At 43.0% G+C, this 27,003-nt stretch overlaps 1 protein-coding gene across 2 annotated transcripts in view; it reads left to right on the top strand.

Annotated features, from left to right (window-relative positions):
* The window catches only part of Shq1 (SHQ1, H/ACA ribonucleoprotein assembly factor), a 107,775-nt gene that overhangs the window by 48,979 nt on the left and 31,793 nt on the right, over positions 1 to 27,003 (top strand). For both annotated transcript variants that reach the window (XM_041637950.1, XM_041637941.1), the window contains one exon: positions 11,108 to 11,228. In XM_041637950.1, coding sequence (XP_041493884.1) covers positions 11,108 to 11,228 — 121 coding nt within the window. The remainder of the gene's footprint in view (positions 1 to 11,107; positions 11,229 to 27,003) is intronic.

Here is a 27,003-nt window from a genome sequence, read left to right as displayed (position 1 = left end):
TTCTACTTGGAATTTGAGTGTCTTGTTCTTAACTGTCTAAATGAGTGAGAATCAGTTATGCAACCATCAAGTGATTTTGATGACATCTGACTATGTGCTTAGAGATTGAAAGACCTGACACTTTGACAGGCTCTGATTAAGGGTTGTAAGAACAGAAAAGGCTAAAAGCAGCCTTGGTTTTTTAATGGTGCAGAGAGGAAAGAAAATTGGTACAGCTGAGTTTCAGGTAATAGATGTAATAAGAGAAGTTGAAAACAAGTTGTATGTTATTGGGTGACTTTTTCCAGGGAGACACTGACAACAGACCAAAGAAACAGTTCTACCCAAGTCTAGTTTAGTGGATCAGTGACATTATTGGAGTCACTTAGAGGATCATGGGGAGGGGCTACTTTCTTGAGCATGGGTGAATAGAGACTGTTTAGTAATAAACAATAGCAGTTGCTTCCCCACTGGAGTCCAGCCATAGGCTTTTGATGTGGTTTACAATGCCAGGCAGTGTGCGTTAAATCCAATCAGCAAGCAGTTAATGGCACCTATAACAGTCATACCACTATTGTTCAGTGGACACATCTTACCACGTATGTGGGTAGCATATCATGCAGTGTCCTTAACCAAACAGGACTGTTGGTGACAGTTCTGCCCGTGCAGCCTGCATTGCATCTTCTAGCGCTATGAAAACCAGCCAGCCCTGCTCCCATATCTGTGGAGGCATTGTGGGGTTGGCAAGAGGCTTGACTCTAGAGGGGTTCCCAGGTGTCCACAGGGATGTCCCCAGCTAGGACCCTGGGCAATGGAGGAGAGGGTGCCTGAACTGGCCTTGTCCCGTAGTCAGACTGATGACTATCTTGAATATCACCATAGAACCTTCATCTGATGACAGATGGAGATAGAGACAGAGACCCACATCGGAGCACTGGACTGAGCTCCCAAGGTCCAGTTGAAGAGCAGAAGGAGGGAGAATTATGAGCAAGGAAGTCAGGACCACGAGGGGTTGGTCCACCTACTGAGTCAGTGTGCCTGAGCTAATGGGAGCTCACCAAATCCAGCTGAACTGGGACTGAATGAGCATGGGATCAAACTGGACCCTCTGAATGTGGCTATCAATTGAGGCAGACTGAGAAGCCAACAATAATGGCACTGGGATTTGTCTCTACTGCGTGTACTGGCTTTTTGGGATCCTATTCTATTTGGATGCATACCTTCCTAAGCCTGGATGGAGCGGAGAGGGCCTTGGACTTCCGACAGGGCAGGGTCTTATGACTGGAGGGGGAGGGGAGTGGGAAGAGGAGAGGAAGTGGAAATTTTGACTCCTATTATTTATAAAGTAATAAAAAATTTAAAAATAAAATAATTAAAAAGGGGGAAAAAAAGAAAGCCACCCAGCAAGGTCAGAGCTTCCAGCTCATTTCCAGCCTAACTTCTCCACGTTGTCCTTCGTCCTCATTTTAATTGTCTGCCTTTTAAACTATGGCTGTCCTAGTCAGCAACTGCAACTCCAAAGCTACCAGCAGCAGCTAGGGCTGCAAGAGCCACAGGTAGAAATTCTGTTCCCTCAGGCACTGACTCTTCCAAAACTACTAAGAGAACTTTTCTAAATCTCTGTCCCGCTAAAGAACTCATGATTCAAAGGTTGAGGTAGAGTCCTGTTTCCAGAGAGGCTGAATAGCAAGCAGCTCACCTAGCTCGCCTCCTGGCATCTCCTGAGAAATCCTCGTGCTTTTTCTCACCCCGTTATAAACCCTTCTCCACCTGGCTCCTCTCTACTATTTCCTGTCAGCTAGTCGCTGACGCAGCCTCCAGACCGCAGGTGAATTTTATTTAATCAAACACATCTTTGCATCATTAAATAAATATCCCAGACATAAACAAAAGTAACACACCTAAAAATAATATTCTACAACACATCTCCTACTGCCATTTTTTTTAAAGATTTATTTATTATGTACACAGTGTTCAGCTTCCATGCCTTTTTTTTTTTTTTTTTTTAGCCATTTTTTTTTTTTAAAGCATTGAGGGCTTATTATCTGGTTGTAGCATGCAGCCAACAGTTATGGTAGTTGTGGGGCCTCAGGAACCTCCTTGGCTACCTTATAGAGATAGAGTGGTAGCCATCTCTGGCACCAGGATTGTCATCCACTGTTATGGCTGCATGGTGCCTTTCTTCAGACTCTTTAACTCTTATTTTTATTGTTATTCCAGATGTTGCTCAAATCTATACGACACTCAAGGGATAGTATAGTATTATATAGTTGAGTCTTTTTTGGGGTGGGGAGATAAGCAAAACTTTCAACAGAGGTTGGTAAGGATATTTGAAGGCCTACCTTATCTAAGCAAGTGCCAGTTTATCTTGGAAGATATTTTTTTAAAAAAGAAGTTTTCTTACTTTTCTCTCCCCATCTCCCCTTACCCCCGTCCCACCCCACCCCCAAGTTCCCAATTTTTTGCCCGGCAATCTTGTCTACTTCCCATACCCAGGATAACAACTATATGTTTTTCTTTGGGTTCACCTTCTTATTTAGCTTCTTTAGGATCACAGATTATAGACTCAATGACCATTGAAGCCAAAGACAATGGCACTGGGTTTTGATCCTACTTCATGTTCTGGCTTTGTGGGAGCCTAGCCAGTGTGGATGTTCACCTTCCTAGACCTGGATGGAGGGGGGAGGACCTTGGACTTTCCACAGGGCAGGGAACCCTGACTGCTCTTCGGACTGGAGAGGGAGGGGGAGAGGAGTGGGGGGAGGGGGAGAATGGTGGGAGGAGGGGGGGGAAATGGGAGGCTGGGAGGAGGCGGGAATTTTTTTTTTCTTTCAATAAAAAAAAAGAAGTCTTATTAAGGTATTGTATAATACAAAATGATCTTATGTACATCAATTGTTTCATCAAAGAACAATGTTGAGGGCTCAGTTAAATACTTACTATGCTGGCATAGGGACCTGAGTTCAGATCCCTAGCATAATGGAACAATCTGGGCATAGCATTGTATACTTTAGTCTCAGTGCTGGGTAGTAGAACCAGGACATTCTGGCTAGCAACTCTAGCTGATCAGTGAACTCTTAATTTCAGTGGGTTGAAAAGTGATTGAGGATAATGTCCATCATTGACCTCTGGCCTAAATTCATTCACAAATGTCTATGTTCTAGCAATTATTTCGTGTGCATGTATACAAGATCAGTGTTGAGTACAGTGGCACGTATGGGAAGACTACATGTATGGGGTGCTGCTGCCACTGCTGCTGTGCCTGCCGTGCATCTCTCTGCTCCAGTGGTCTCAGTGGGGCCAGCTTGTCCTGCTCAGCCTCGCTCAGCCAAGAGGGAGCAGGGATTTGCTCTAACCTGAGGTCGGCACTGGAGTCAACTTCTGGGTTCTGACAGGCTCTGGGCTATCACTGTGGTACTTGCGTGTTCGTCAGTCTCTCCTGGCTATGAAAAAAGGCACTAGGTTGAGTAAACCATCACCACTGCCAATAAACTTTCTTGGCAGGGCAGAAGTGCACACAGGTATTCTAGATGTTGAACTGCCGACCCCAAGATAAACTTCTTTTTCACCTGTGTTGCTGTTACATTTCCCTGAGCTGTGCTCAGGCTTTAAAGGCTTCAGAAGCTTGATAGCACAGCCTTTGCCTTTCTGGTCATTTTCTCCATAGGAGCTCTGCTCCACAAATCTTGGCACATTTACCACCTAGCAACCTGCACAGACTCCTGTCTGCTTTGACCTTTTCCTCCCCTCTCGATTGCTTTTGCTCTTTACACACCTGGCTTCCATGCTGTTCGAAGTCATCCAGGTCTGCGGAGCTTCTCCTATATTGTAAAGGTTGTGTCCCACCTTAGGGCTCAGCAGCACCACTAGAATGAAGTCCTTGCTGAGTTGGCCTTTTCCCTTCTCCCCACTCCCTTTTCTTCTTTCCTCCCTCACTCTATTTTTCTTTCTTTTGCTATATTTTTAAATCTGTGTGTCTGTGTGTAGATACATGCATATGAGTACAGGTTCTCATAGAGGGCAGAGGCTTTGGCTCCCCCTGAGGCAGGAGTTACAGGTGATCATGAGCCCTTAGTGTAGGTGCTGGGAATCTAACTTGTGTCGTCTGCAAGAACAGTATGTGCTCCTAACCCCTGAGCCATGTCTCCAGCCTCTCAGCTTCTTCTTAACTCTACTGTGAAGAGTCCTGTCAGGTGAACTGGTCATCAAATACTGTTCATTTTACCGAACTTACTTTGTTGTACTTGCCTTTTGTTGTCTTAATGAAATTCATGGAGACCTCAGCTGGTGAAACCAAGGCTTTCTAATGATGCCTGTGCAAGGCCTTAGGCTATTATTTGCGTTGCTTCAGGTTTGCGTTGCTTCAGGTTATGCAGCCTCTGTCTCAGGGAAAGATGAATATTACTTAGTGTCTTGGTAATTTTTCTATTACTATAATAAAACACCATGACCAAGACATCTTACAAAAGAAAGCATTTCATTTGGGGTTCACAGTTGCGGGGAGTTAACTTCTGTAACCATTATGACAGGAAACATGGTGGCAAGCAGGCATGGTACTGAAGCAGTACCTGAAAGCTTACAACCTGATCCATGAACAGGAAGCAGAGTGCTAACTGGGAATCATGTGGGTCTTTGAAGCCTCCAAACTCACCCTTACCACTCCCACAGTGACACACCCCCTCCAACAAGGCCACACCTCTTAAGCCTTCTCAAATACTTCTACTAGCTGGGGACCTAGTATTCAAATCTATGAGTCCTTTCTCATTCAAACTACCACACTTAGTTTCTCTGTCTTCATGGCACTCCTACTGGTCCCATTTGCCCCCCTTTTTCACAACCTCACAAAGCCAGATTGACAAGGGGTTCTTCATTCCTCAAGAGTTTTTCTCAATTTAATCAGTTCAAATGCAGAGTGTTCTCTGATTATCAGTCATGTTGAATCATGGGGTTTTCCTTCCTTTGTACTAAAGGTAGGACTTGAGAAGTGTTTTCCAGCACTTCTGCTTTGCTCTGTCCCGCCTCACTGATTCTTCCATGAGTTCTAAGATTTTGGAACCAGAGAAGGGCTCTTTAGCACAGCTCTAACTTATGCTGTCTTTTCATTACAACCTTCCAGCTATGAGAAATGACAAGCCAACCCTTCCATCTCACTTTTTTTTATTTTCCTACTGTTTTGCCAGTGGGTTGCATCTGCATGCCTTTTTCTCACAATTCCACCCGTATACAGGCGAGTTCTTTTATCATCCGTTTGGGACATTACCATTTCACAGGATGGACCCCATTAGTCAAGGAAACATGCTACCCATCTCAAGTAAAAGAAGATGGCCACCTGAAAATTATTCTCAGGGATGCTCTCCTCTTAGATGGCTTGACTCTGGTTGCGTGTTCTATCATGTGTCTAATGTAGAATGTGCCACCAGATAGCAAGGAGGCACATCATCCCATATCCATGGGGAAAAGTGGTTCTGTGTGGATTGCTGACAGAGGAGCGCCCGTCCTCACGCAGATCATCCTCAGCTGCATATCTCAGTACCTGTTGCAGGGAATGAGCAGCCACCTCTCCCATATTCATCATCAGTTCTTTGGTTCTGCTTGGGTGTCAGTTGCATTTTATGAGTCTTCCTGGGGAGACATGAACAGACTTGTATTGACCCTTAGATAGAGCACTGACGGTGGACCAAAGGGACACTTCTGTTACTTGCAGGAGTTTAAGTGAGGGTTTTCTCACAAGAACATGGTCACTCAAAAAGCAGCTCCATCTCCAAGAAGCCCACCTCAGCCTAAGTGATGACTCACAAAGCTGCATCCTTACAGCTCCAGGAACAATTTGCAGGCTGATTAACTGGTCCTTGGGTTCTCTCTCCCTAGCAACTACTTATTGTCTTTTATAACTTTACAAGTCTTGTGAATGTCATAACTCAGGAGCTTTATGAGACCTAAAGGCCTTCTCCTTTCCTCCTGGAGGGAGTGTCCATGATTGTCATGAACAGGTGTTTTGTGTCCTCCTGTGCTAGAATTACTAAGTTCACAGACCCCAGAGGTGTTGCCTACCCTTGTACATGTTAACCCAGCAGGCTGAGCAAGGGTGTAAATGTTAGCTTCTGTCTACTCCAGTCTGTATCCGTTATTGAACAGGAACATAGGGTTTTCTGGACATTGTTCCAGTTTAAAGAATGAAAAGTCACATCCTTTCCTGCCTAGGAGTTCTCCGTGCAAGGTGATGAATTCAGATACTGTTTATGTCATAGTGGTTGAGAGTCAGACATGCTTAATTTCAAATCCTAGCTGGGATTGGGCCAAATCATTCACTTATTTGTGAAACAAATAAAGGAAGTGCCTAACTTAGTAGGGTTAGTATGTGATGTACATGTTGGCTCTAACTGGAGAGGTGTGCCAGGCATTGTGGGGTACCTGAAGTAGGCCTGGGGGAGAGCTGGAACTCTCTTGCCAGAAAAAAAGAATGCCTGAATTGATACTTGGATGGAAAATTAGACACTGGATTGAATCTGTTTCAGGCAGGACCACCTATAAAGCGTACTCTTGCTTCCTGTTAATTCCTGTTAATGTGTGGATACTGTGTGTAGTGTAACTGTAATAGCAAAGGATGGTTTGCTTGTTTTTTTTAAAACTGGCCTTACTCTGCCTACGAGACTAGCTCATTTTAGGTATGTGCTTCTTACAATGCAGAACCCTTACGTGGAATTTGAGGGTGTGAAAGACTTACCCAGACTGAGAAGCATTTTGTTATTAGGGACTTTATTCTGCATCTTAACAGGGCTTCATCATGAAGCAAATTACCCCATTTTGTTTCTCTTAATTTTGACTGATTTGACACAGTGTTTCTTTCTATCTTCTCCCTTTTTAGGCTCAAATGAGCTATGAAAATTAATGTTAAAATAATTGCTAAGATATCTCTTTTGATAATATTGTCTCACCAGACTCTAAGAAATTTACCCAGGTATCTGCTAAATTGTGTTTAAAGATGATAAATACTGTTGGCTTTTACTCTGATACATTTTATAAATATCAATGAGGCAGCCTTTCTGTCAAGACTTTAAAGTCTTCTTTTCCTTTCTTGACTTCTTGTTTTGTGTAGCTTAAAACATCAAGAAGGCAGCTTTGCCAGAATGGACCCTTGCTGAGCAAGTATGAGGACCTGTGTTTAAATGCCTGGCACACTTATAAAAAGTCTGGGCTTAGCTGCCAGGGTCAGTGAGAGACCCTGTCTGTAGGGAATAAAATAGAGTGACAGAGCAGGCTATTTAATGTTCTTCCCTGGCCCTCCAGTCACTGGCCTGCACTGACTACTCACTGAGCAGAGAGACACTGTTTCAAAAACCAAGGAAGGTGACTCCTGGAGAACACCACCCGAGGTTGATAACAGTGCAGGTTGACCTGCATGTGCATGGGTATTCCGAAAGCTGCATATGCCCATTGGAAAGAAACTGAGATCGTCTTAGGTGTAGATAGCAGCTTGCATTACAGTGCAGGTTGACCTGCATGTGCATGGGTATTCCGAAAGCTGCATATGCCCATTGGAAAGAAACTGAGATCGTCTTAGGTGTAGATAGCAGCTTGCATTATTCTTCCTATTCTGGCACCTAACCAGCAAAAGCATCTCCTACTCTGATTCTTCTAGGGATGGGACCAATTTCTTAAATATCTTCAGCCACAAGCTGGTTTGTCGCTGAGAGATTATTGCCCAGCCTGGTCTGCTAATAGGAGGAAAAGTCAGAGAACATTTTAAATCGTGTTTACCGGCCACCTACTTATTATTGCCCTCCATATTTTCTTCATGTTGTCATTATGTTTCTGTGTGCCATCATTAGACAATCATTCCAGTGAAGTAGAACATTCATGACTTTTGTCACTTACAATCCCAGGACACTAGTTTCTAGTGCCTTCATGGGTGAGTAAAAGGCCCTAGATTCAGGGACAACATTCTTGCATGGTTAGGGTTGGCTTATCCAGCCAATCAGTCCTAGGGAATCTCTGAGTTTAGGGCCATTTGATATCCTGGGGACAAATGCTAGCTCCTTCCTACAGTGAAAATAGTTACCGTGGTTACTGTGCAAAAGGTACCTTTGTTTTTTATACTCTGGAGCAGGCAGTGAACCGCTTGAAAAATGGTCACTTTCCTGCAGTGCTTTTGAGCCAAAATAATTGTCTTAGCTTTAGGCCTGAGCAGGTTTTTATGCTCATGGCATGTGTGACAAGACCATAACTGGGTAAAAGCCCCACAGGAGGCAGGGACTTTGCGTCCCTGTAAGCTTCTGGTCACCAGCCATGTGACAGCCTAGAAAAGGACTAGTCTTTTCTTTTGTGGATAGCTGCTGAATAAGTAGCCGAGGACAGGACAGAAAGAGAATTTGGTACAAACGAGATGTTAAAAACCCCAGCTACCCCCCTGTATGTAAACCCCTAGCTGTGATGCCGTGCTTGCTGTGGGGAAGCTGGCTGCTAGCTTGAGAAACCAAAGGGGCTCAGATGACAATAGCGGGTTGGAGGGAGGGTTACTTTAATGTGCTTCTCTTAGATTGTCAGCTGCAACCAGCCTGGCTCTCTTTTCCATGCTATGACATAAAATTCTGTAAAACTAGTTTTGGTGAGGCTTGTTAATACACAGCTTTTTGAAGAGAGCTTCTGACTCCCATTTCCCCAAACTCCCTTGCATATGATTGCTTGAAAACGTCATCTGAAGATTGCTTGTCAGTTGCTTAAGTGCATATGAGTCACAATGTGTAGCATTCCTCTGTCAGTGTTTGAGAGCTCTGTAGCAGAGTGTGTCCAGGTTTTTGCTGAACAAATTGCATGTGTCTGGTGGACATTTTGAAAAAGAAGAGGTATAAATAATGAATAACTGTGCTCCTCCATGTAGACCAGTGCTAGGCACACAATGGGCTCATCTGTTGATTCAGTGAATGGACTAGTACCTTCCCTACCACCTTAAACCCTGTATTTTCTGTTCATCTGGTTATATTAGGAAGGTACGAGATCTTGGGAAGGAATGTTCTGGGACTGTCACCCTGTAAAGATGTAGAGTCAAGTTACACGTGAATGGTTTTCTGGCACAGACCTGTGATTGCTACTTGAAACTCTTTATAGTCAGTCAGTCAGGGTGCTGATTAGCTTTTTTTGTCAATTTGACACATGTGAGAGTCATCTGGGAGGAGGAACGGGCAATTGCGGAATTGCCTCCATCAGATTAGCATTAGGACAAAAATGTTTTCTTGATCAATGATGGGTGGGGTGAGCCCCAGCCCTCTGTGGGTGGTGCCACCCCTGGGCAGGTGGTCCTGGGTTATATGAAAAAGCAGGCTGAGCATGACAGTAAGTTACAGTGTTGTTTATGTTTCTGCTTCAGCGTCTGTCTCAGGTTCCTGCCTTGAGCCCCTGCCTTGGCTCCCTTTGATGATGGACTGTGATGTAGAAGTTTAAGCCAAGGGGCTGGAGAGACGGCTCAGTGGTTAAGAGCACTGCCTGCTCTTCCAGAGGTCCTGAGTTCAATTCCCAGCAACCACATGGTGGCTCACAACCATCTGTAATGAGGTCTGGTGTCCTCTTCTGGCCTGCAGACATACACACAGACAGAATATTGTATACATAATAAATAAATAAATAAATAAATATTAAAAAAAAAAAAGAAGTTTAAGCCAAGTTAACCTCCCGCCTCCATGCCCCCATGGTCATTATCACAGCAATAGAAACAAGCTAGGACTGCCGGTATCACAATCTTAACACCTTCCTTCTGCATGCTCTTCACCGAAATAGAAAAATCAGAAGGGAACCAGTTCATGTGTGCCTAGTGGGACACTTTTTATCCCGTTGGCATTGGAACTGTTCCAACCATTCTTCCAGGTTCAGTTCACCTTTGGGATTTTTGGGGTGACACTGGTCTCACCACAGGTATGTGCTCTGTTTTTATTTCCTCCTCTTTTCTTGAAATTCTCCCATCCACATTATCTACTTCGTATTTAGGCAGGCAGTGGAGGTGTCCATCTTAGTCACAATGAAGTCTTTCTTTGACTTAACTAGATGAACTTGGGGTCTTGTAGTTCTGAGCTTGCTAAGCATTACACGGCTCTCTCATTTTGTAGGCTAGCAATGGAACTTTCATTGTCTGCATATTAGGACACTGCCTAGTTAACCCTGGAAAGGCCTGACCTGTGTTTCCAAGGACTTAACTCTTGACTAATAAAATGTGTTATGACTGAGTGACCCAAGAGTGTATAGGTAGCATGGCACAGTGGGTGGTCTGTGGCACCACTGAGGTTGGAATAGTCTCCATGGCTCTTACATCCTGGCAGCTGGGGTTCTCCTATGAAGTGAGCAGGGGAGGTTTAGGGAGGATCATCACCTGGCTTCCTTGCCATTGCCATTGCAGGGTTTAGTAAAGGGATATGGACTGAGGTTTGCTGAAAGGACCCAAGACTTGCTAGACAAGTTATGTCAAGTAGAAAAGAGGAATAAGTTAGAGGATGCCATGAAGAGTCTTGAAAACACGCGCGAGGGGGTGGGGTGGACAACATATCACAAAATGTGTGACCCATTGGAGAGTCTAGAACCAAAGATGGGGAAGAATTCTTGATTCTACACATGAGATGATGGATGTGTGAAAGGATGTGGACTCTGGTGGCCGGAAAGAGGGCAGGAATAAGGTATTGCCAAGTGAAAAGGATGGAGATTTTGTGTGGGTTAAAGAAGCGGCAGGGAAAGAAACTGAGTGAACACTTCTGCGCTGTGCACACACTTCAGGTTGTTGAAAGTGAACCTGCTAACGTACGCATCTCTTCTATGTATTGGGCACCACCATTTTAAATACAAGTTCTCTTTTTTTCAAAATGTGCTTTTGAGCCAGGAGGCAGTGCAGGCCTGTAACCCCAGCTGCTCAGCAGAGGCAGGTGGATCACAAGTGCAAGGACAGCCTGGGTAGCATAGTAAGACTGTTTCAAAAATAAAAGCTAAGGGGCTAGAGAGGTAGTTCATAAGTTAAAATATTCTTAAGAAACTATTAAAACTCTGAGCTGTTTTAAATGCATTTCCCTCCAAGATCTTAATTTCTTAGTTAAGAAATCAGATTTTTTTTTTTCCTCCTTAAGGTTGACTGGATGTTTTAAATTTTTTTCAGGTAAGAGTGCAGTTTTAAAATGTCTTCTGGATGTTCACAAAATCTTTCAGGAAAATGACCCAGCCTATATTTTGAATGATCTCTACATCTCAGACTACTGTGTATGGATTCAGAAGGCCAAGTAAGTTTTGTGTCCCTGGGCAATTTGTATGAACTTGCGTTTGTAAAACACCACTTACCTGGGAGGAAGAAGAAGAAATACCTGGAGAGTAAATCTTTTTTTTTTTTTTTTTTGGTTTTTTGAGACAGGGTTTCTCTGTGGCTTTGGAGCCTGTCCTGGAACTAGCTCTTGTAGACCAGGCTGGTCTCGAACTCACAAGAGATCCACCTGCCTCTGCCTCCCGAGTGCTGGGATTAAAGGCGTGCGCCACCATCGCCCGGCTGGAGAGTAAATCTTAATGTGAAAGAAACCCATATAGCTACCTAACACTTTAGAAACAGCTGGATTCTAAGCAGGGGCATGTGGGACTCACCTGGGCTACGTAGAAAGACTTTCTCAGAGAAAGGGAGAAAATATAAAAATTCTCTCTCTCTCTCTCTCTCTCTCTCTCTCACACACACATACACACACACACACACACATACACACAGGGAGGGATGTCTAGGCTTTGTTAAGATAGGCAGCTTGGTGAATTGTTTAGAGAGATAGGTATAGGTGGATAAAAGAGATTGGTTTGATATGTGTGTGTGTGTGTGTGTGTGTGTGTGTGTGTATATGTATATATGATTTATGGCATGTGTGTTGCTATAGTAGAATATCTGGCAGAAACAACTAAAGGGAGGGATAATTCTTTCTGTTCACAGTTTAGAGCAATAGTTCTCATCCTGTGGGCATGACCTATGTCAATAACCTTTTCACAGGGGTTGCCTAAGACCACTGGAAGACAAATATTTACATTACAGTTCATTACAGTGATGAAGTAGCCATGCTGTAAGTTCACACCACATCAACCCTAGTCACCATGCCTTCCCTGCCATGTACCCTCTAAACCAGTGATTCTCAACCTTCGTAATGCTGTAACTGTTTAATGCATGACAAGATCTGGGATGTCTTTCTGTATATGCATTGCTTTTATTGGTTAATAAATAAAGCTGCTTTGGCCTATGGCAAGGCAGAATGTAGCCACACTGGAAGAGATACAGAGAGAGAGTAGGCGGAGTCAAAGAGATGTCATCTGCCAAAGAAGGATACATCAGAACCTTACTGGTAGGCCACAGCCTCATGGCGATACACAGATTAATAGAAATGGAAATAATTTTATGGTTGGGGTGACATTGTAAGCGGAGACTGTTCTTTTGTTCCTGGTCATGCAGACCCGAATAATCACATAGAAACTATATTAATTACAGTACTCTTTGGCTTATTAGCTCAGACTTCTTATTAACTAACTCTTACATCTTAAATTAACCCATTTCTATTAATCTGTGTGTCGCCATGAGGCTGTGGCCTACCAGTAAGGTTCTGATGTATCCTTCTTTGGCAGATGACATCTCTTTGACTCCGCCTACTCTCTCTCTGTATCTCTTCCAGTGTGGCTATATTCTGCCTTGCCATAGGCCAAAGCAGCTTTATTTATTAACCAATAAAAGCAACGCACATACAGAAAGACATCCCAGATCTTGTCATGCATTAAACAGTTACAGCATTACGAAGGTTGAGAATCACTGGTTTAGAGGGTACATGGCAGGGAAGGCATGGTGACTAGGGTCGATGTGGTGTGAACTTACAGCATGGCTTCTTCGTGTCTTATCAGATGAGGAGAAAGTGGGGCCAGGCTGTAGCTCTCAAAGGACCATTCCTAATAGCTTGGGTCCCAGAGCTATGTAGTTCTAAAGGCTCCATAGTCTCCAGGTGGTCCTTTAACCTTAACAAGTGCTAAGGCAGATGAGACTGTGGGGCCTTCTGGAGTCAAACCCTAACAGTGTGCACACAGAATTGCTAACCTCTGTTCTGAATGGAAGTCTCAAGACCAGATACTTAGACCTATACCTGCGGTGGGACTGTGTGTACATGCATGTGCACTGACATTTGCATGTGTAAAAGTCACAAGATTTAAGTGTAATGCAAATAAGAGCTGTGCTTTTGTCCACTGACCCCTGACTTACCAAGTTCATGTTTCCAAGTGTAAGAAAAACTTTAGTCTTGCAGCATAGGTATTGAAGAGTCTGAACACTCGCAAATAGGCCCCAGCACTTGCTGAGTGACATTTTCTTGATTTGTAAAACCGTTTAGCATTGCTTCAATCAAGGAAGCAAAGTCAGCTGACTGTTAACTTAAAAAGACAGTGCATTTGTATGTGAGGAAGGACTTGAGTACATAGATCTACTTCTCATCAGGCACAGCCAGTGATCCACTTCAGTAGCAAGGGGCTGTTTGTTGAGATTTACAGAGCTCTTGATTGGAACAGTTTCTGGGTGCTGTAGAGCATGATGGCACAGTGTTGTGTCAGTGCTGACCAAGAAGGGAGAGAAGCAAGGCTTCTCTTACTGCTGTAATGCCTTTTAATACCTCTTGGAATGATCGTGATACGGAATTTATTTCTTATTTCTGTTCACAAGGAAGCAATTACATTAGAGTGCAGCGTGAAAGTGGCTGGAGGATGCTCAGGGTTGCTCCAGACAACACCTGATACCATTCAGCATGTGGAATCAGCATCTGTGTTAGAAATCTAGATTTTGCCAGATGGAAAATTGGATCTTTAACCCCTGAGGTCATAATGGCAGGCCATCACTTTATCTGGTTCTCCTGCTAATTGAGCTGATCAGATGCCCTGCTGTGATTTCCTGTTGTTACTTTTGTTTTCATAATATAATTAGATTGAAACCGTCTCTCAGTGTTGGTTGTTTTGTTTTCTGAGAGCAGGGGTTTTTATAAACATGTAATGAGTGTTGAGGTTTGTGCCAGGATCCCATTTTCATGAGTTCTCTTCTCCTATCTTGTGACATTGCTTATTAAATACTGAGAAGACTGCATTGTATTTTATAGACAGATGTAAGTGTGCAAGTTGCTATGGGCTCACCAGACATTCTTAAAGTTTTTTTTTTTTTAACTTGTTTTAAGTCATGGTAAACTGCAGAATTCTTAGGTTCTCAGTAATGAATTGTTCTGGTAGTAGTGATTTGTTTGTTTTTGTTTGTAAAAGAATACTGTAGTCGGGAGTAGGAAAGGAGAGAGCTTGCAGAGACTCAAGAATTTTATAAACTACCTTTCTTGTTTGACTTCATCAATTTGAGCCTCACTTTTCTTTCTCCTAAATAGGCTGTGTTTTACTGTGATAAACGATAGCCCAGCTATTTTCTTCCTCCTTTGAAATAACAGATTTCTTCACACATCTGATTTTTGTTAAACCTTCTAATTTCATCCTTGGTTTTACAAGCACAGCTTAGATGGGCTTTCTGATGCCTTACAACCTTCTCACCTCTAAATATGGCAGCCTCTTAACTATTTTTCTTCATCTTTTGCAGTTTAATTTTCTATAGTGAAACCACCATGTTTTTATATTTCACAATAGTTTGTATTTTCTTTATTCTCTATTTGATATTTTTTATTATAATAATAAAAGCTGTATAACATTTTATTGGAAGTGCCAGACAAGTATGAAATTCTGACCTACACAAAAACAGCATCCCATTTTTCCAGTCAGACATTTACTTTGGCAAAAATTTATTGAAGTGCTGTCCTTCCTGTATTGAATCAGTGCAGCTATGGCAACAATGTGAGGTTTTCCTCATGAAGGTGTTTTGCTTCGATGCTGTCTGCTTCTTGTGGAACATGGAACCTTGGATTCTTATTAGGAGTTACGAGTCTATGGGGAAAACAGGCATTCCTTGTTTCCTTCAGTGTCCATGGCACTGAACCTTCCAGTGTGGTGCTTGCTGCATCAAACATGCCCTGAGTGGCAGCATGAGGGTTGCTGAGGTTTGACTTGCAGTCATGGTAACAGATAGATAGGTCTGTGACAATATCCTGTCCTGTGGGTCCAGATACTTTCCCAGATAAGCTACATGTTACAACCAGTTTTCTTTACTCATGGCTGTAGAAGGGAGCCCAAAGAAAAACTGCTCCCTTTGGGAACCTTCCTGGAGGAAAGGGATTTGATGAACCATTTGTTTTGTTCATAAATGCTCCCATAGCACTTGGTTGAGAAATCGCTAGGCACATCTTATGCCTTCCCTATAGTGGAATAATCTAAGCCCTCATCTCCACTAAAGCTTCAAGGGCCCTATGAGAGAACATTCATCTGGATCTACAGTGTCTAGTGTGCACAGCAAATTTTAGTTGAATTGAATGGGCCCTGTTAGTTAAAGGAGAAGTTTTTCATTGTTAAAAAAATGTAACTCTGGAATTGGTAAGATGGCCCAGCAGTTAAGAGCATTGGCTGCTCTTTCAGAGGACTGGGATTCACTTCCCAGCACCCCCACAGAGGATCACAACTGTCTATAATAACCTCAGGTCCAGAGGAGTGTGGTGCCCTCTTCTGGCCTCCATAGGCGTTTGCACATATGTAGTACACATACATGCACACAACACCCATAAACCAAATAATAATAATAATAATGTAACACTTTTAAAAGCTGTGAATTGAGGTTCAGCAGATGGCTCAGAAGGTAAAGGCACTTGTCAAATCCAACAACCTGAGTTTGGTCACCAGGACCATAGTGAAAGAGAAAACCAACTCCTATAAGTTGGCCTCTGACCTCTGCACAGGCATCATAGCATTTTTGTAAATGCATGTATGTGCACACACAAAATAATAAATGAATGAATGAATGCATAAATAAATAAATAAATAAGGTATAATTTTTAAAGCACTGTCCATCAGTTGTGGCTTATCTTTGTTGAAATTTTCAGTTATGTTCAATATTGGATTTCTTTCTGCGTCTGACTCTTTGATGGTGGCCTTCCATGATTAATAGCTGTTGTAGTTCTGTCTTCTGAGAATTTAGCACTTTCCACCCTTTAGGTAATAGAGGATGGGTAAGAGTAAAGTGTAATGTTCTGGCTCTATGTCTCGTTGGCCAGGTGACCTAAGAAAGTTGCTTCTTCCTGCTATGCAGTCAGTATACGTATTTTAGTACTTCATCTGTTTCTTGTCTGTCTGTCTCTCTGTCTGTCTATCGGCTTTTCAAGATAGGGTTTCTCTATGTAGTCCTGGCTGTCGTGGAACTCACTTTAAACCAGGCTGGCCTAGAACTTGGAGATCCACCTGCCTCTGCTTCCTCAGTGCTTGGACTGAAGGCATGCGTCACCACCACCTGGATCCCCATTCATTCTTAACCTAGTGGAAATACTTTGCACATATCCATTTGTAGCCTGTTTTACACTTAATAGTATTCAGTACATCTTTTCCCTTTATAATGTAGTTTCTATCAAGTTTTGTTTTTAAATAAATAAGAAACTCCACACTGTCAAAAGGGTATCTGTACCCACAGAAGAGAACTGCAGTTAACTGAATGGGTTTTGTTTTGTTTTGTTTTGTTTGGGTTTTGCTTGTTTGAAACAGGATCTTATGTAGCCCAGGATCCTTTTCTTCAGCTTCCCTGATGCAGGGAATGCAGACACTCTCCACACATTTGGCTAAAATTATGTGGCTTTAATTTATAGTACATTTTGAAGTGACAAGGGGACAAATAAGGCTTTATTTCTGTTCTTCTGCATATAACGTTTTTGTTATTTTTAAATCTAAATAAAATCCTGACAGTCTTCAGTATAAATATCTGAGCATGTAACTGAAGCATTGAATCGTTTCCTCTCTAATCCAGTGCAGTTTTGTGTGTGTGTGTGTGTGTGTGTGTGTGTGTGTGTGTTACTGGGGATCATTTCTGCACATGCAAAGCATTCCCTCTGTCTCTCAGCTAACTCTCCAACTCCATCTAGCATAGTATTTGTTTTCAGGGTAGGTAATTGTGCAGAAAAAGAATTTAAGATGTGTGCTTGAGGTTGGAGAGATGGTTCTGCAATTAAGAGTACTGGCTGCTCTTCCAGAGGACACAGGTTCAATTCTCAGCACTCACATGGTAGCTCACATGGTACAGAACCAGATGGTACTGTCCGTACCTCCAGTTCCTGGGTATCTGAAACCATTAAGCCAATTTTCATAAAATGAAATTAAATAAATTATTTTTTTAAAATGTGTGCTTGAAATGCTGGGCCTGTTTACAGTGAGCTGATAGTTTGCTAATTAATACTCTTGGAACATTTAAATTCCCATCCTTTTTAGCATAATTTTTCCTCAAAAGCAGTCTTATGACCCTAAAGATAATGAAGCCAGAAGTCTATGGAAGGAAAATTTTTCTTAAAGACTTATCTTGAGGATGAGAAGCCTTCTACCTCAGCCTTGGTGATTGTATGTGAACTTAAACCATTTCTGTGCTGTCTCACAGTAGCTGAACACCTAAGACCTCACCGCTCTGTCCTATTCTTCTTCCAGGCCTGTGTGCTTAGCGGGGTGAGGTGTGCTTCTGGTTGCTGCAGAGGAGGAGGCTTCTTTGCCACATTCATTCCTGGCATATCTGCAGCAGGAGGGGTGGGGTTGACTCATGCGGAGGTGCAGCATTAGTACTAAATATGTTATAGAATATTGTCACCTTCAACCTTGTTGAACCCTAAGATAGGACAGATGCTAAGACAGGTGTTGGGAAAGTGAACAAGTAAGACATGTTGTCTAACAGTGTTGAGAAGCTTTGGGGCCTTCAGAACTGATTAGCCGAAGAGTGATTAACCCCTTCTGTGCGGCAGTATCGATTCTCACAGTAATGGATTGGTTCTCTGTTGAGCAGGTTGTTATAAAATGGCTCGACTCCTTCATTTTTTCCCTCTCCTCTGCCCAGGTCCATTTTCTTCTGATATTCCATCATCCAATGTATGATTCTCAGTAGAAGATAAGCAGCTGAAGTGCTGTGATTTCAGACTTCTTAAACTGGGAACCAAAATAAATTTTAAATTACTCAGTCTGAGGTATCTGTAATAGCAACAGAAAATGGATTAAAAACACAAAAATATTCAGTTAAGATCATAAGGATTGATGACAGCTAGTCAAAGGGCTGGGGATGTAAAGTAGAGCTCCTGTCTCCTGTGTGTTCAATTTTTAGCACCAGAAAAAAGAAAGTTAAAAATAGTAGCACAGACCTCAGATGCTAGCTAGCACTTGGGGGCCTGAGTTAGAAGGGTGGGAGTTTGAGGCCAGCCTGGGGTGTGTGGCTAGAATCTTCCCGGTAAGCGCACCTTGGGGTGCTACAAACATTAGAAATGGGCTAGTCCAGGTGCGAGAGTTAGCCGAGAAGAGGCTAGATATAATGGGTCAAGCAGTGTTTAAAAGAATACAATTTGTGTATTGTTATTTCAGGGCATAAGCAAGCCAGGCGGCCGGGGTGCTGGGGACGCAACCCCGCCGCTCCTATTACAACAGGAGCTCCCTATAGGGAGCTGCGGGGCTGCGTCCCCAGCACCCCGGCCACCTGCTAGCTTATGCCCCGAAATAATTACACGGACACTGTATTCTTTTAAACACTGCTTGGCCCATTTCTATCTAGCCTCTTCTAGGGTAATTCTCACATATTAATTTAGCCCATTTCTAATCATCTGTGTAGCGCCGCTAGGTGCGCTTACCAGGAAGATTCTAGCCTGCGTCCATCCTGGGTCGGAGCTTCACCACCTAGAACACTAGGTGGAGGTGAGGAAGAACGCAGAGCGTCAGACAATTGAGAAGGCACATGGTCTACCTAAGCTCTCACAAACTGTGGCTAGATCACAGTATGGGCATAGGATGGAGGGAGACGAGGCTGGAGGCCTCGTGGAAGCTGTGACCACTTCATCCTGGAAGTGGGGAGTGACCAAAGAGCCTGAAGCTAAGGGCACCTGTATGAGTGACATCGTCAGAGCACATTGTTGAACCTACTGGAGTGGGGTTGGGCTCAAAGTTGAAAGACTTGCTTGGGGATCCAGGCTAATGGTGACTGGAACTTGAGAGGTGACCATGAGCAGGAAAGCAAGTCAGTGCTCAGAGTCAAGAGGTGGTAAGGCAGGTGGGGTACTACTTGGACAGGGTCAGAGAGAGGGGAGGAGTGGAGCTGAGACCCAGGTTCGAACTTGGTCAGTGAACCTAACTGCAGCACGAATTCTAATTGGTGTTAATAATAAAAACCCCGAGTCAGATATTAGGGAGTGAAAGCTGAGAGGTCAGAGAAGCGGAGTAGCCAGTCATTTAGGGAGACCCTTTATCTCTACTGAATTCTCAGATCGAAGGGGCGATCCTGTCTCTACACATCCTCAGAATGCATCTCCAGACTGCATCTGAGCTGCTGTCCTCCCACCTTATATTCCTCTCCCATATTGCTCCTGTCTCTACCTCTCCTACTTCTGGGATTAAAGGCTTGTGGCTCCCAAGTACTGGGATTAAAGGTGTGAGCCGCCACTGCCTGGCTCTGTTTCTCTTTTAGACTGGATCAATTTCTTGTAGCTAGTGACCTTGACTCACAGAGATCCATCTGCCTCGCCTCTATGGCTAACTAATGGCTTAGCTCTGCGCTCTGATGTTCAGGCAAGCTTAATTTGTTAGATTACAAACAAAATATCACTAAACCTGACCACTGAAGGCACCTTTGACAAGATTTAATAATACTGAAGAGGTTAGGTTGAGAGAGATGAGGAGGGCAGTCTTGAAAATGCTGTCTTGGTCTCTCAGGGACATCCAGAAAACACACCAATAACATGTGGATCACAGCTGGGCAAGACGTCTTGAGAACTTGGACAGAGAAGGGATATGAATTAAACAGTGATGTGAGAATGTTGTCTACTTGCCTGGGACTGTGGTACTCATGTGACTGTAATAGCAATCTTTCCTGGCTGAGAAAACCACTGTGATGGGAGATAAGGAAAACATGGCAGCAACATGCTGCACACATTGCCTGCTTGTTGCTGTGGTTAGTGGAAGAGCAACAATGGACTGAAGCTGCTTATATTTGGACCAGTTTATTCTTGCAGTATACCTTTATTGATGCATGAGAATCTTAACTACCACCCTTGCCTTTAGTTATGGGGCCATATGAGAAACTCTCAGCCCTCTAATGTGTTCTGAAGTTGTTTGTTATCTTGACTTGAGTCAGATGATGGGGGAGAAGCTCACTTAGGCTTTGACAATAGAAACTAGTTTCTTAGTAGATGGTTGATTGTCCTCTGAGCCCAGGTGCTAAAAGTGGCTGAACCTAGGGGACTCAAGCCATGCAGAAATTCAGCAGCCTGCTTTAGCCATGTCCCTTGAGGCTGCTGCTTTCCATATACACCCTTGCTGTTCTAGAAGCTCTCAGGGGAACCAGAAAGCCATTCCGCAGCCCCGAGTTCACACATCCTTCCTTTAGTGCAGATGGTGTAGAACCATTGGTTTGTAATTCCGGGAGAGGAAGAATGGAGCTGACCCCACTGGCCATTCTCTCTTCTGTCCAGTAACCTTGGTCATAGCAGGTTGAAGAGGTGCTTGTGGAATGAGTTATACTACCCAGGGCTCAGAGTGTACCAGACACAAGCAAGCGTCATAAGGGCTGAGCTGTAGCTGCGGAGAGACAGTATCTCCATGTCACTGATATTTATAATGAGCCTACAACACTGAGGGTATCTGGCTAAATTAAAACCTGCAAAGTGACAGGCAGATACTCTGGGTGGTTTGCCTGGTGTGGGAAGTTACTTCTCTGGTACATGGTTAAACATTGAGTGCTGCATTGTCTTCTAATGACAAACATGTAGAAATTTCCAAAAGCAATTGTGTATAATTCACTCACATTAAACCTGCTTGAACTGAAGTCATTTCCGGTGAGATGCTTGTCTGCCGTGTCAGGTTGCTTTTTAGTTTTACTGTTTATTTTTAATTAAGCCCGCAAGTTCATCCTGGATGGAAGTGGGATTTATCTCCATGGAAGGATTACTACAGTGCCAATATCTTCTCCCTTGTGTCTGTCTGGTGAGGTGTCACAGAGAAGGGATCTTCTTAATAGGCTTTTACCTTATCACCAGTAGTTCAGTGGTGAGCACTGGGGACTACCGCTCTTCCTTAGACGTTTTTACCAAGCAAAGTGCCAAGAAATCCTAGGATTACAGCTATCCCTACGATTCAGGGCTGCTGTAACCCTTTGAAGAACCGTGTATTCACGAATACACGAAGACTCGAAATTGCGAGTCAGGATGTTCAAGAGTTTATGAGAGGGGTTTTGTTATTTATGTCCTTCTTTCTTCATTTGTAATTTTATCCTACTTCAGATAATCGCGCAAGTGAACGAGCGTGCGTGCCTGCGTGCGTGCGTGCGTGTGTGTGTGTGTGTGTGTGTGCGCGCACGCACGTACATGTTTACTTGCACATGTTTTTACACATGGGTATATATGCATAGGCCTGAGGTCAGGGTCTGGTGTATTCCTAAGTCATTCTCTACCTTATTTCATTTTATTTTTTATTTTTCTGACATGAGGTTTCTTTGTATAACCCTAGCTGTCTGGAACTTGCTATGTAGACTAAGCTAGCCTCAAACTCACCTGCCTCTGCCTCTAAAATGCTGGGGCTAAATGCATATACCATCATATCCGCTTACCACTTTATTTTTTTGAGACAAGGTCTCACACTGAACCTGCTGCTCACAGTTGAGCTAAGCTAGCTGGGGATCTGACCGTCTCCGTATACTCCCACCAAATCCCCAGAGCAGGGGTTCCAGATGCTGTCTGACCTTTAGCATGGGTGTTGGTGATCTTAACTCGAGTCCTCGTGCTTGTGCAGCAGACACTTTACCACCAGAGCCATCTCAGCTCCTAGGTGGATGTTTTATTTTAGTATAGTTTTAGACTTAAAGAAAATTGCGAAGATAGTACGGAGTTTCCAAGTACGCCATTACTTCCCGTTATTCACATAACACTTTAAAGGCTGAGGTGTCAGTCAGTGAGTCAGCATCGACACATTAGTATCAACTGAAGATTTTGTTTTTAGTTTTAACTTAATGTCTACCTTTTGTTGTTGTCTAATCTTGATGTGGGATTCCCTCTGTATGCTGTGATTGCCATTAGTGAATGAAGAAACTGCTTTGGACTTATAGCGGGGCAGAGCTTAGGTAGGCAGGGAAGATGGAACTGAATGCTGGGAGAAAGAAGGGTGGAGTCAGAGAGAAACCATGTAGCCCTGCCAGAGACAGGTGTCAAAACTTTAGCCGGTAAGCCACAGCCACATGGCCATACACAGATTAATAGAAATGGGTTAAATTAATATGTAAGAATTAGCCAATAAGAAGCTAGAGCTAATGGGACAAGCAGTGATTTAATTAATACAGTTTCTGTGTGGTTATTTCGGTTCTGGGCATCTGAAACAAACTAGTGACATCCTTCTACATAATCTGAAGTGGATTGAAAATAAACTAGGCAAGGCTGTGTGCCTTCCAGTTTTCTTACGGTGGTGGAGATTAGGGGAGAAAGCATGGATAATCTTGCAGAAAGATAGCAGCTTTCAGCAGTGCTTGGGCATGGGTGCCTTGCCTGTGTCTAAGGAGTGGCATCTGCACCCAGCCTGTCTTGTAGGTTTGACTGGGTTCTGTTTGTCTCTCATTCTTCTCGTGCTGCTCACTGCTGGGTGGCTTTGGCCTCCCCGGGCTCTTAGAGCCGTGATTTGCGGGGGAGCAAATGGTGTTTCCCTATGCCTTCTTGTTCTTTGAATATTTACGTCTTAAAACTCTGGACCAACTGAGTGTGGGTGGTGATACATCTGGTGGGTTTTGTGAACCACATTCTGTACCTTGTGGAGTTTCTCCTGTGCTTGAATGTCTTAATGTCTTACTCAGGGAAGAGGCTTACATTGATTAATGTGGCACGCGCGCGGTTATCATGCTCAGAAAGCTCTCTGTTTAAGGAGAGCTTTGTCAAGAGCGGTCTCTGAATGGAGTCACAAAAAAGCATTTAAAAAACTGACAACTTCAAGTACAATTTCCTTTTCTTCTGCCTATTATGATTGAAACCCAATCCTTGTTATAACATAATTATCTTAACCGAAGCCAGCAGGGAGTTGCTGCCTTATTGTAAGGGGTGTGAAGTCCCCTAAATAAATAGAGGATTAATTACATTCACAGCATGTTGTGAAGGTGATGAGATTGATTGTGGTCGTTTGACTTGTCCTATTTCCTGCTCAGACTACTTCTTGAATAAATAGAAGCTGGGAAAATGAGAACAAGAGCTCCCAAGCATGTCACTGGCCTGGGGTATTGGAAAAGGACCTTTCAAGGCCAATCTCCAGATTTTAAATTGTTTATGTAATGTTTATTTTGAATAATCTTATTATTTTGAATAATCTTATTGCTGATCCTTTTGTTTTCAATTTAAAGACTTCTTTTAGAGATAATTTTTACTTAAAGATTATACATTACAGCAAAATATTTAAAGAATTTGACCATTTTGGTTGAGTGGGTCTCACTGTGTAGCCTAGGCTAGCCTTGAACTCATGCACTTTTTTAGAATCCTTAGAGCTGAAATTACAGGTATGCACCAGCATACTCAGGCAACAATTGTATTTTAATGTATTAAGTTCTCCCCTTTCTGCCCTCCTCTGCCTTTGTTCTCCTTTTCCTTACAGTTCTGGGGATCAGCTCAGGACCTTACAAACGCTGTCAAATACCGTACCACTGGATGGCATCCCCAGCTCCAGATATGAACATTTCTAGTTCATATATAGATATTTTCATTTAGTTTGCCTATTAGAAAGTTTAAAGAAAAAAATGACTGTTAGGTTTTGTCCATTTTACATAGGAGCTTATGCATTTGTTAAACTTTAAACAATGACTTTGTATCCTTATGAATCAGGCTACATTCTCTGTTTTGTGTTTGTCTTGCCTTCTGCTTCTGTGAAAGGTGTTTTAATGTGCTGCATTGATTCACGTGTTTATTCTCTCAGTTTTCTACTATTCTGACTTCTTAGGTGAGGTGCTTACCATAGGGGACTCATAAAACATCGCTGTGTAGGATGTAGGAGAACTGTAATAGATCTTCCCACCTATGCTTATTAGGAATGAGATTACGCTCCACTAACACTGTGTATATGGCAGAAAGCCTGTGTGGTGGGTGCTACACCATTTGTCTTTGGCTCAAGTGTCCTTTGTCAGAAAAGGCTATTGCTTCTTGGAACACTTCTCCTTATTTCTAAGGAGAACCATAGCCATTATTCCATTTTTCTGAGATCCTGAAATGTGGCCAGGGCAAGAGGTGGCCTTTCCTAGAAAATTAAGAGTTGGGGTTGGGAATTCTTTGTTTTAGTTAGGTTACAGTCATGGGATCAGGGGTACTGCAGCCAGAGCCTCCCAGCAGATGTTACTTATATGTGGGCAGAATGGATTTCCAGGGTACCACAGCTTGGCTTTACTTTTGTTTTACACATTGTGTTTATTCATGTTGTAGGGATGGTGAGGCACACATGGAGGTGAGAGGACAGCTAGTGACGTCAGTTCTCTAGGGGATCAAACCCAGCTTGTCAGGCTGGTCTTGCTGCCCTGTTTGGGGATTCTTATATATTCAGGAATTAAAGAGCAGCATCCTAGTGACATTTTGAGAGAAACAGAATTTGAAATAGACAACTGAATTTTATTCTGATGTGTTAATTTAAAACATTAAAGACGAAAAACTGAGACTAGGGAGAAAGCTCAGCTGGTAAAAATCTTGCTGAGGCAGCACAAGGACCTGAGTTTGGCACCAGAACTCGTGTGAAAAAGCTATGTGTGATGGTGTATGTCTGTAACCCCGAGGCCCACTAGCCAGCCGGTTTGCCCAGGAAACACTGTATGAATGAAATGCCCCTGTACGTCTCTAGTATTTGGATACTTGGTTCCTATTTGATAGCGGTTTGGGAAGGATTAGGAAATGTGGCCTTGTCGAAGGTGTGTCACTCGGGTCGGGCTTAAGGTTTCAAAAGCCCACTACCTTCTCTGGTGTGTTCCTGTTTGTGGACTGGGGATGTGAGTTCTCAGTGGCTGCTCCAGCTCCATGCCTGCCTGCCGATGCCATGCTCCTGGGCATGCTGGTGAGGGACTTCTATCTCACTGGAGCTGTAAGCCCTCCCAAACCCTTCTTTCTCTAAAGTCGCCTTGGTCATGGTGTTTTATCGCACAAGAGAAAAGTATGGTCTAAGTTCAGTGACAGGTGCTGTTCAAAAGACAAACAGGTGGAAAACGATTGAGGAAGACACCTGGCATGGACCCCTGGCCTTCTCATGCTTGTACATATATATGCGCACACAAAATAAATTATAAAAAGAGCAAAAGCCAAGTAGCATTCTGAAGGGAAAGAGGGATGTAATTTGAAATGGACAGCCTGTGGGAGGTAAGACATGGGCTTAAACTCAGGATGTATGATCCTATGAGATGTGATTTTGTGATTTCATTGTTCATGGGCCTAGTGAACTTTGCACTGTGAGGGGGTCTCCTAGCAGATAAGGGGTTTGCTGAACTTGGTACTCTAACATGAAGGAAAGTTCCTGCTCCTTGTTAATAATGCTGGGTAAATGCTCAGTGCATTGACAATCTCTAATTCAGTAAAATGCTTCAGCGAACATAAGCAGTTTTGCCCTTTCTGTAAAAAACACAAACCTGTGTCTTGTAAGTCCTCCAAAACTAGACACAAGGACATTTGCATAGATAGATAGATAGATAGATGGATAGATACAGACAGACAGACAGACAGACAGATGTTTTAGGTAAATGCTCTACACAGACATCAAAAAAAAGAAAGAAAAATAAAAAAGAATAACTTTGCAGGAGTGCCTGGTGTGCAAAAGTGAAAATGGCCTGGGAGTAGATAGGTCGCATTACCTGCTCTTTCCAGTATTGTCAGCTCTGAGTGTGGGGTTGGGACTGTCAGGTAGCCTCCTAGAGGAGTCACACTCAATAATTCACCCCTCCGGCTTTCAGCCATGTGCTGTTACCTTGTCCAGAGACAGAGTAGAAGTCACTTGCAGAGGAAAGGAGTGCTCCTCCTTCAATTCTAGAATGTTCTCCACATCTTTATCCTCTTCAAATTATGTGCCTCAAAAGAAGACGAGGTGATTTGCTTGTAACTGAAGGGCATTATGTGTAATCATTGTTGTTAATCCTGTAAATAACAGTTTACTGGATCAAACTCACCCCGTTTATCTGAAATACTTCACTTGTGAATGTTCAGTTCTTAGACCTTCATTGTATAAGTGAATTTAGATTATAATTGAACCCAAACAGTACTGAGCACCTGCTATGGCGGGCACACCTCATGCTGGGTAGAGTATGAAAGTCATGGTTTCTGCATCAAAATATCAACTGTCAAAGAGAGTTAGTTGGCAGTTCGTGCTTAGAGAGCAATGATATTATACAGTCATGAGAAGTCATAACTGGAAAATACGTGGAGACAGCAGCATACATAAAGCTCTACACGACAAACACACTGAGCATGTTAGAGAACATTCACAGAAAAAAAAATCTTACAAGGAAGCATGTTAATGATAGTAAAAAGTGTCTCTAGTTTCATGTGAAACTTCTATTTCATATGTAGATTTTGGTACAGAATCTACGCATGAAATATATTTATGGATTAAATACCTATATATCTGCAAATATAATATATATCTCCATACCCTTATATTTTCTTAAATAACATTTTAAGAATTTAAATGAGCGTTTCAACAATACAGAATAGCATAGAAATGAAGGCAGAAAGTGTGGTGGTTTGTACTTAAGCCCAGACGAACAAATCTAGGAGGTGCTGGAGCTCATGTGTACTTTCAACAGATCAGTGCATCATTGCATGAACATTTGCTAGTAAAGCTGATGGGACAAAAGGGTACACGGTGTGACACACTGCTCCCAATGCCACTAGGACAAATGAAGAGGTGTTGGGGAGGTGGGAAAAGAAGAGAATCAAA

The sequence above is a fragment of the Microtus oregoni genome, unplaced genomic scaffold (genome assembly GCF_018167655.1).
Source record: "Microtus oregoni isolate MIOR12 unplaced genomic scaffold, Mior012 000002F_ref0000024, whole genome shotgun sequence".
NCBI classification, from domain to species: domain Eukaryota; kingdom Metazoa; phylum Chordata; class Mammalia; order Rodentia; family Cricetidae; genus Microtus; species Microtus oregoni.
Note: the sequence above shows the minus strand (reverse complement) of the source record. Positions and strands in the feature narration are given on the sequence as shown.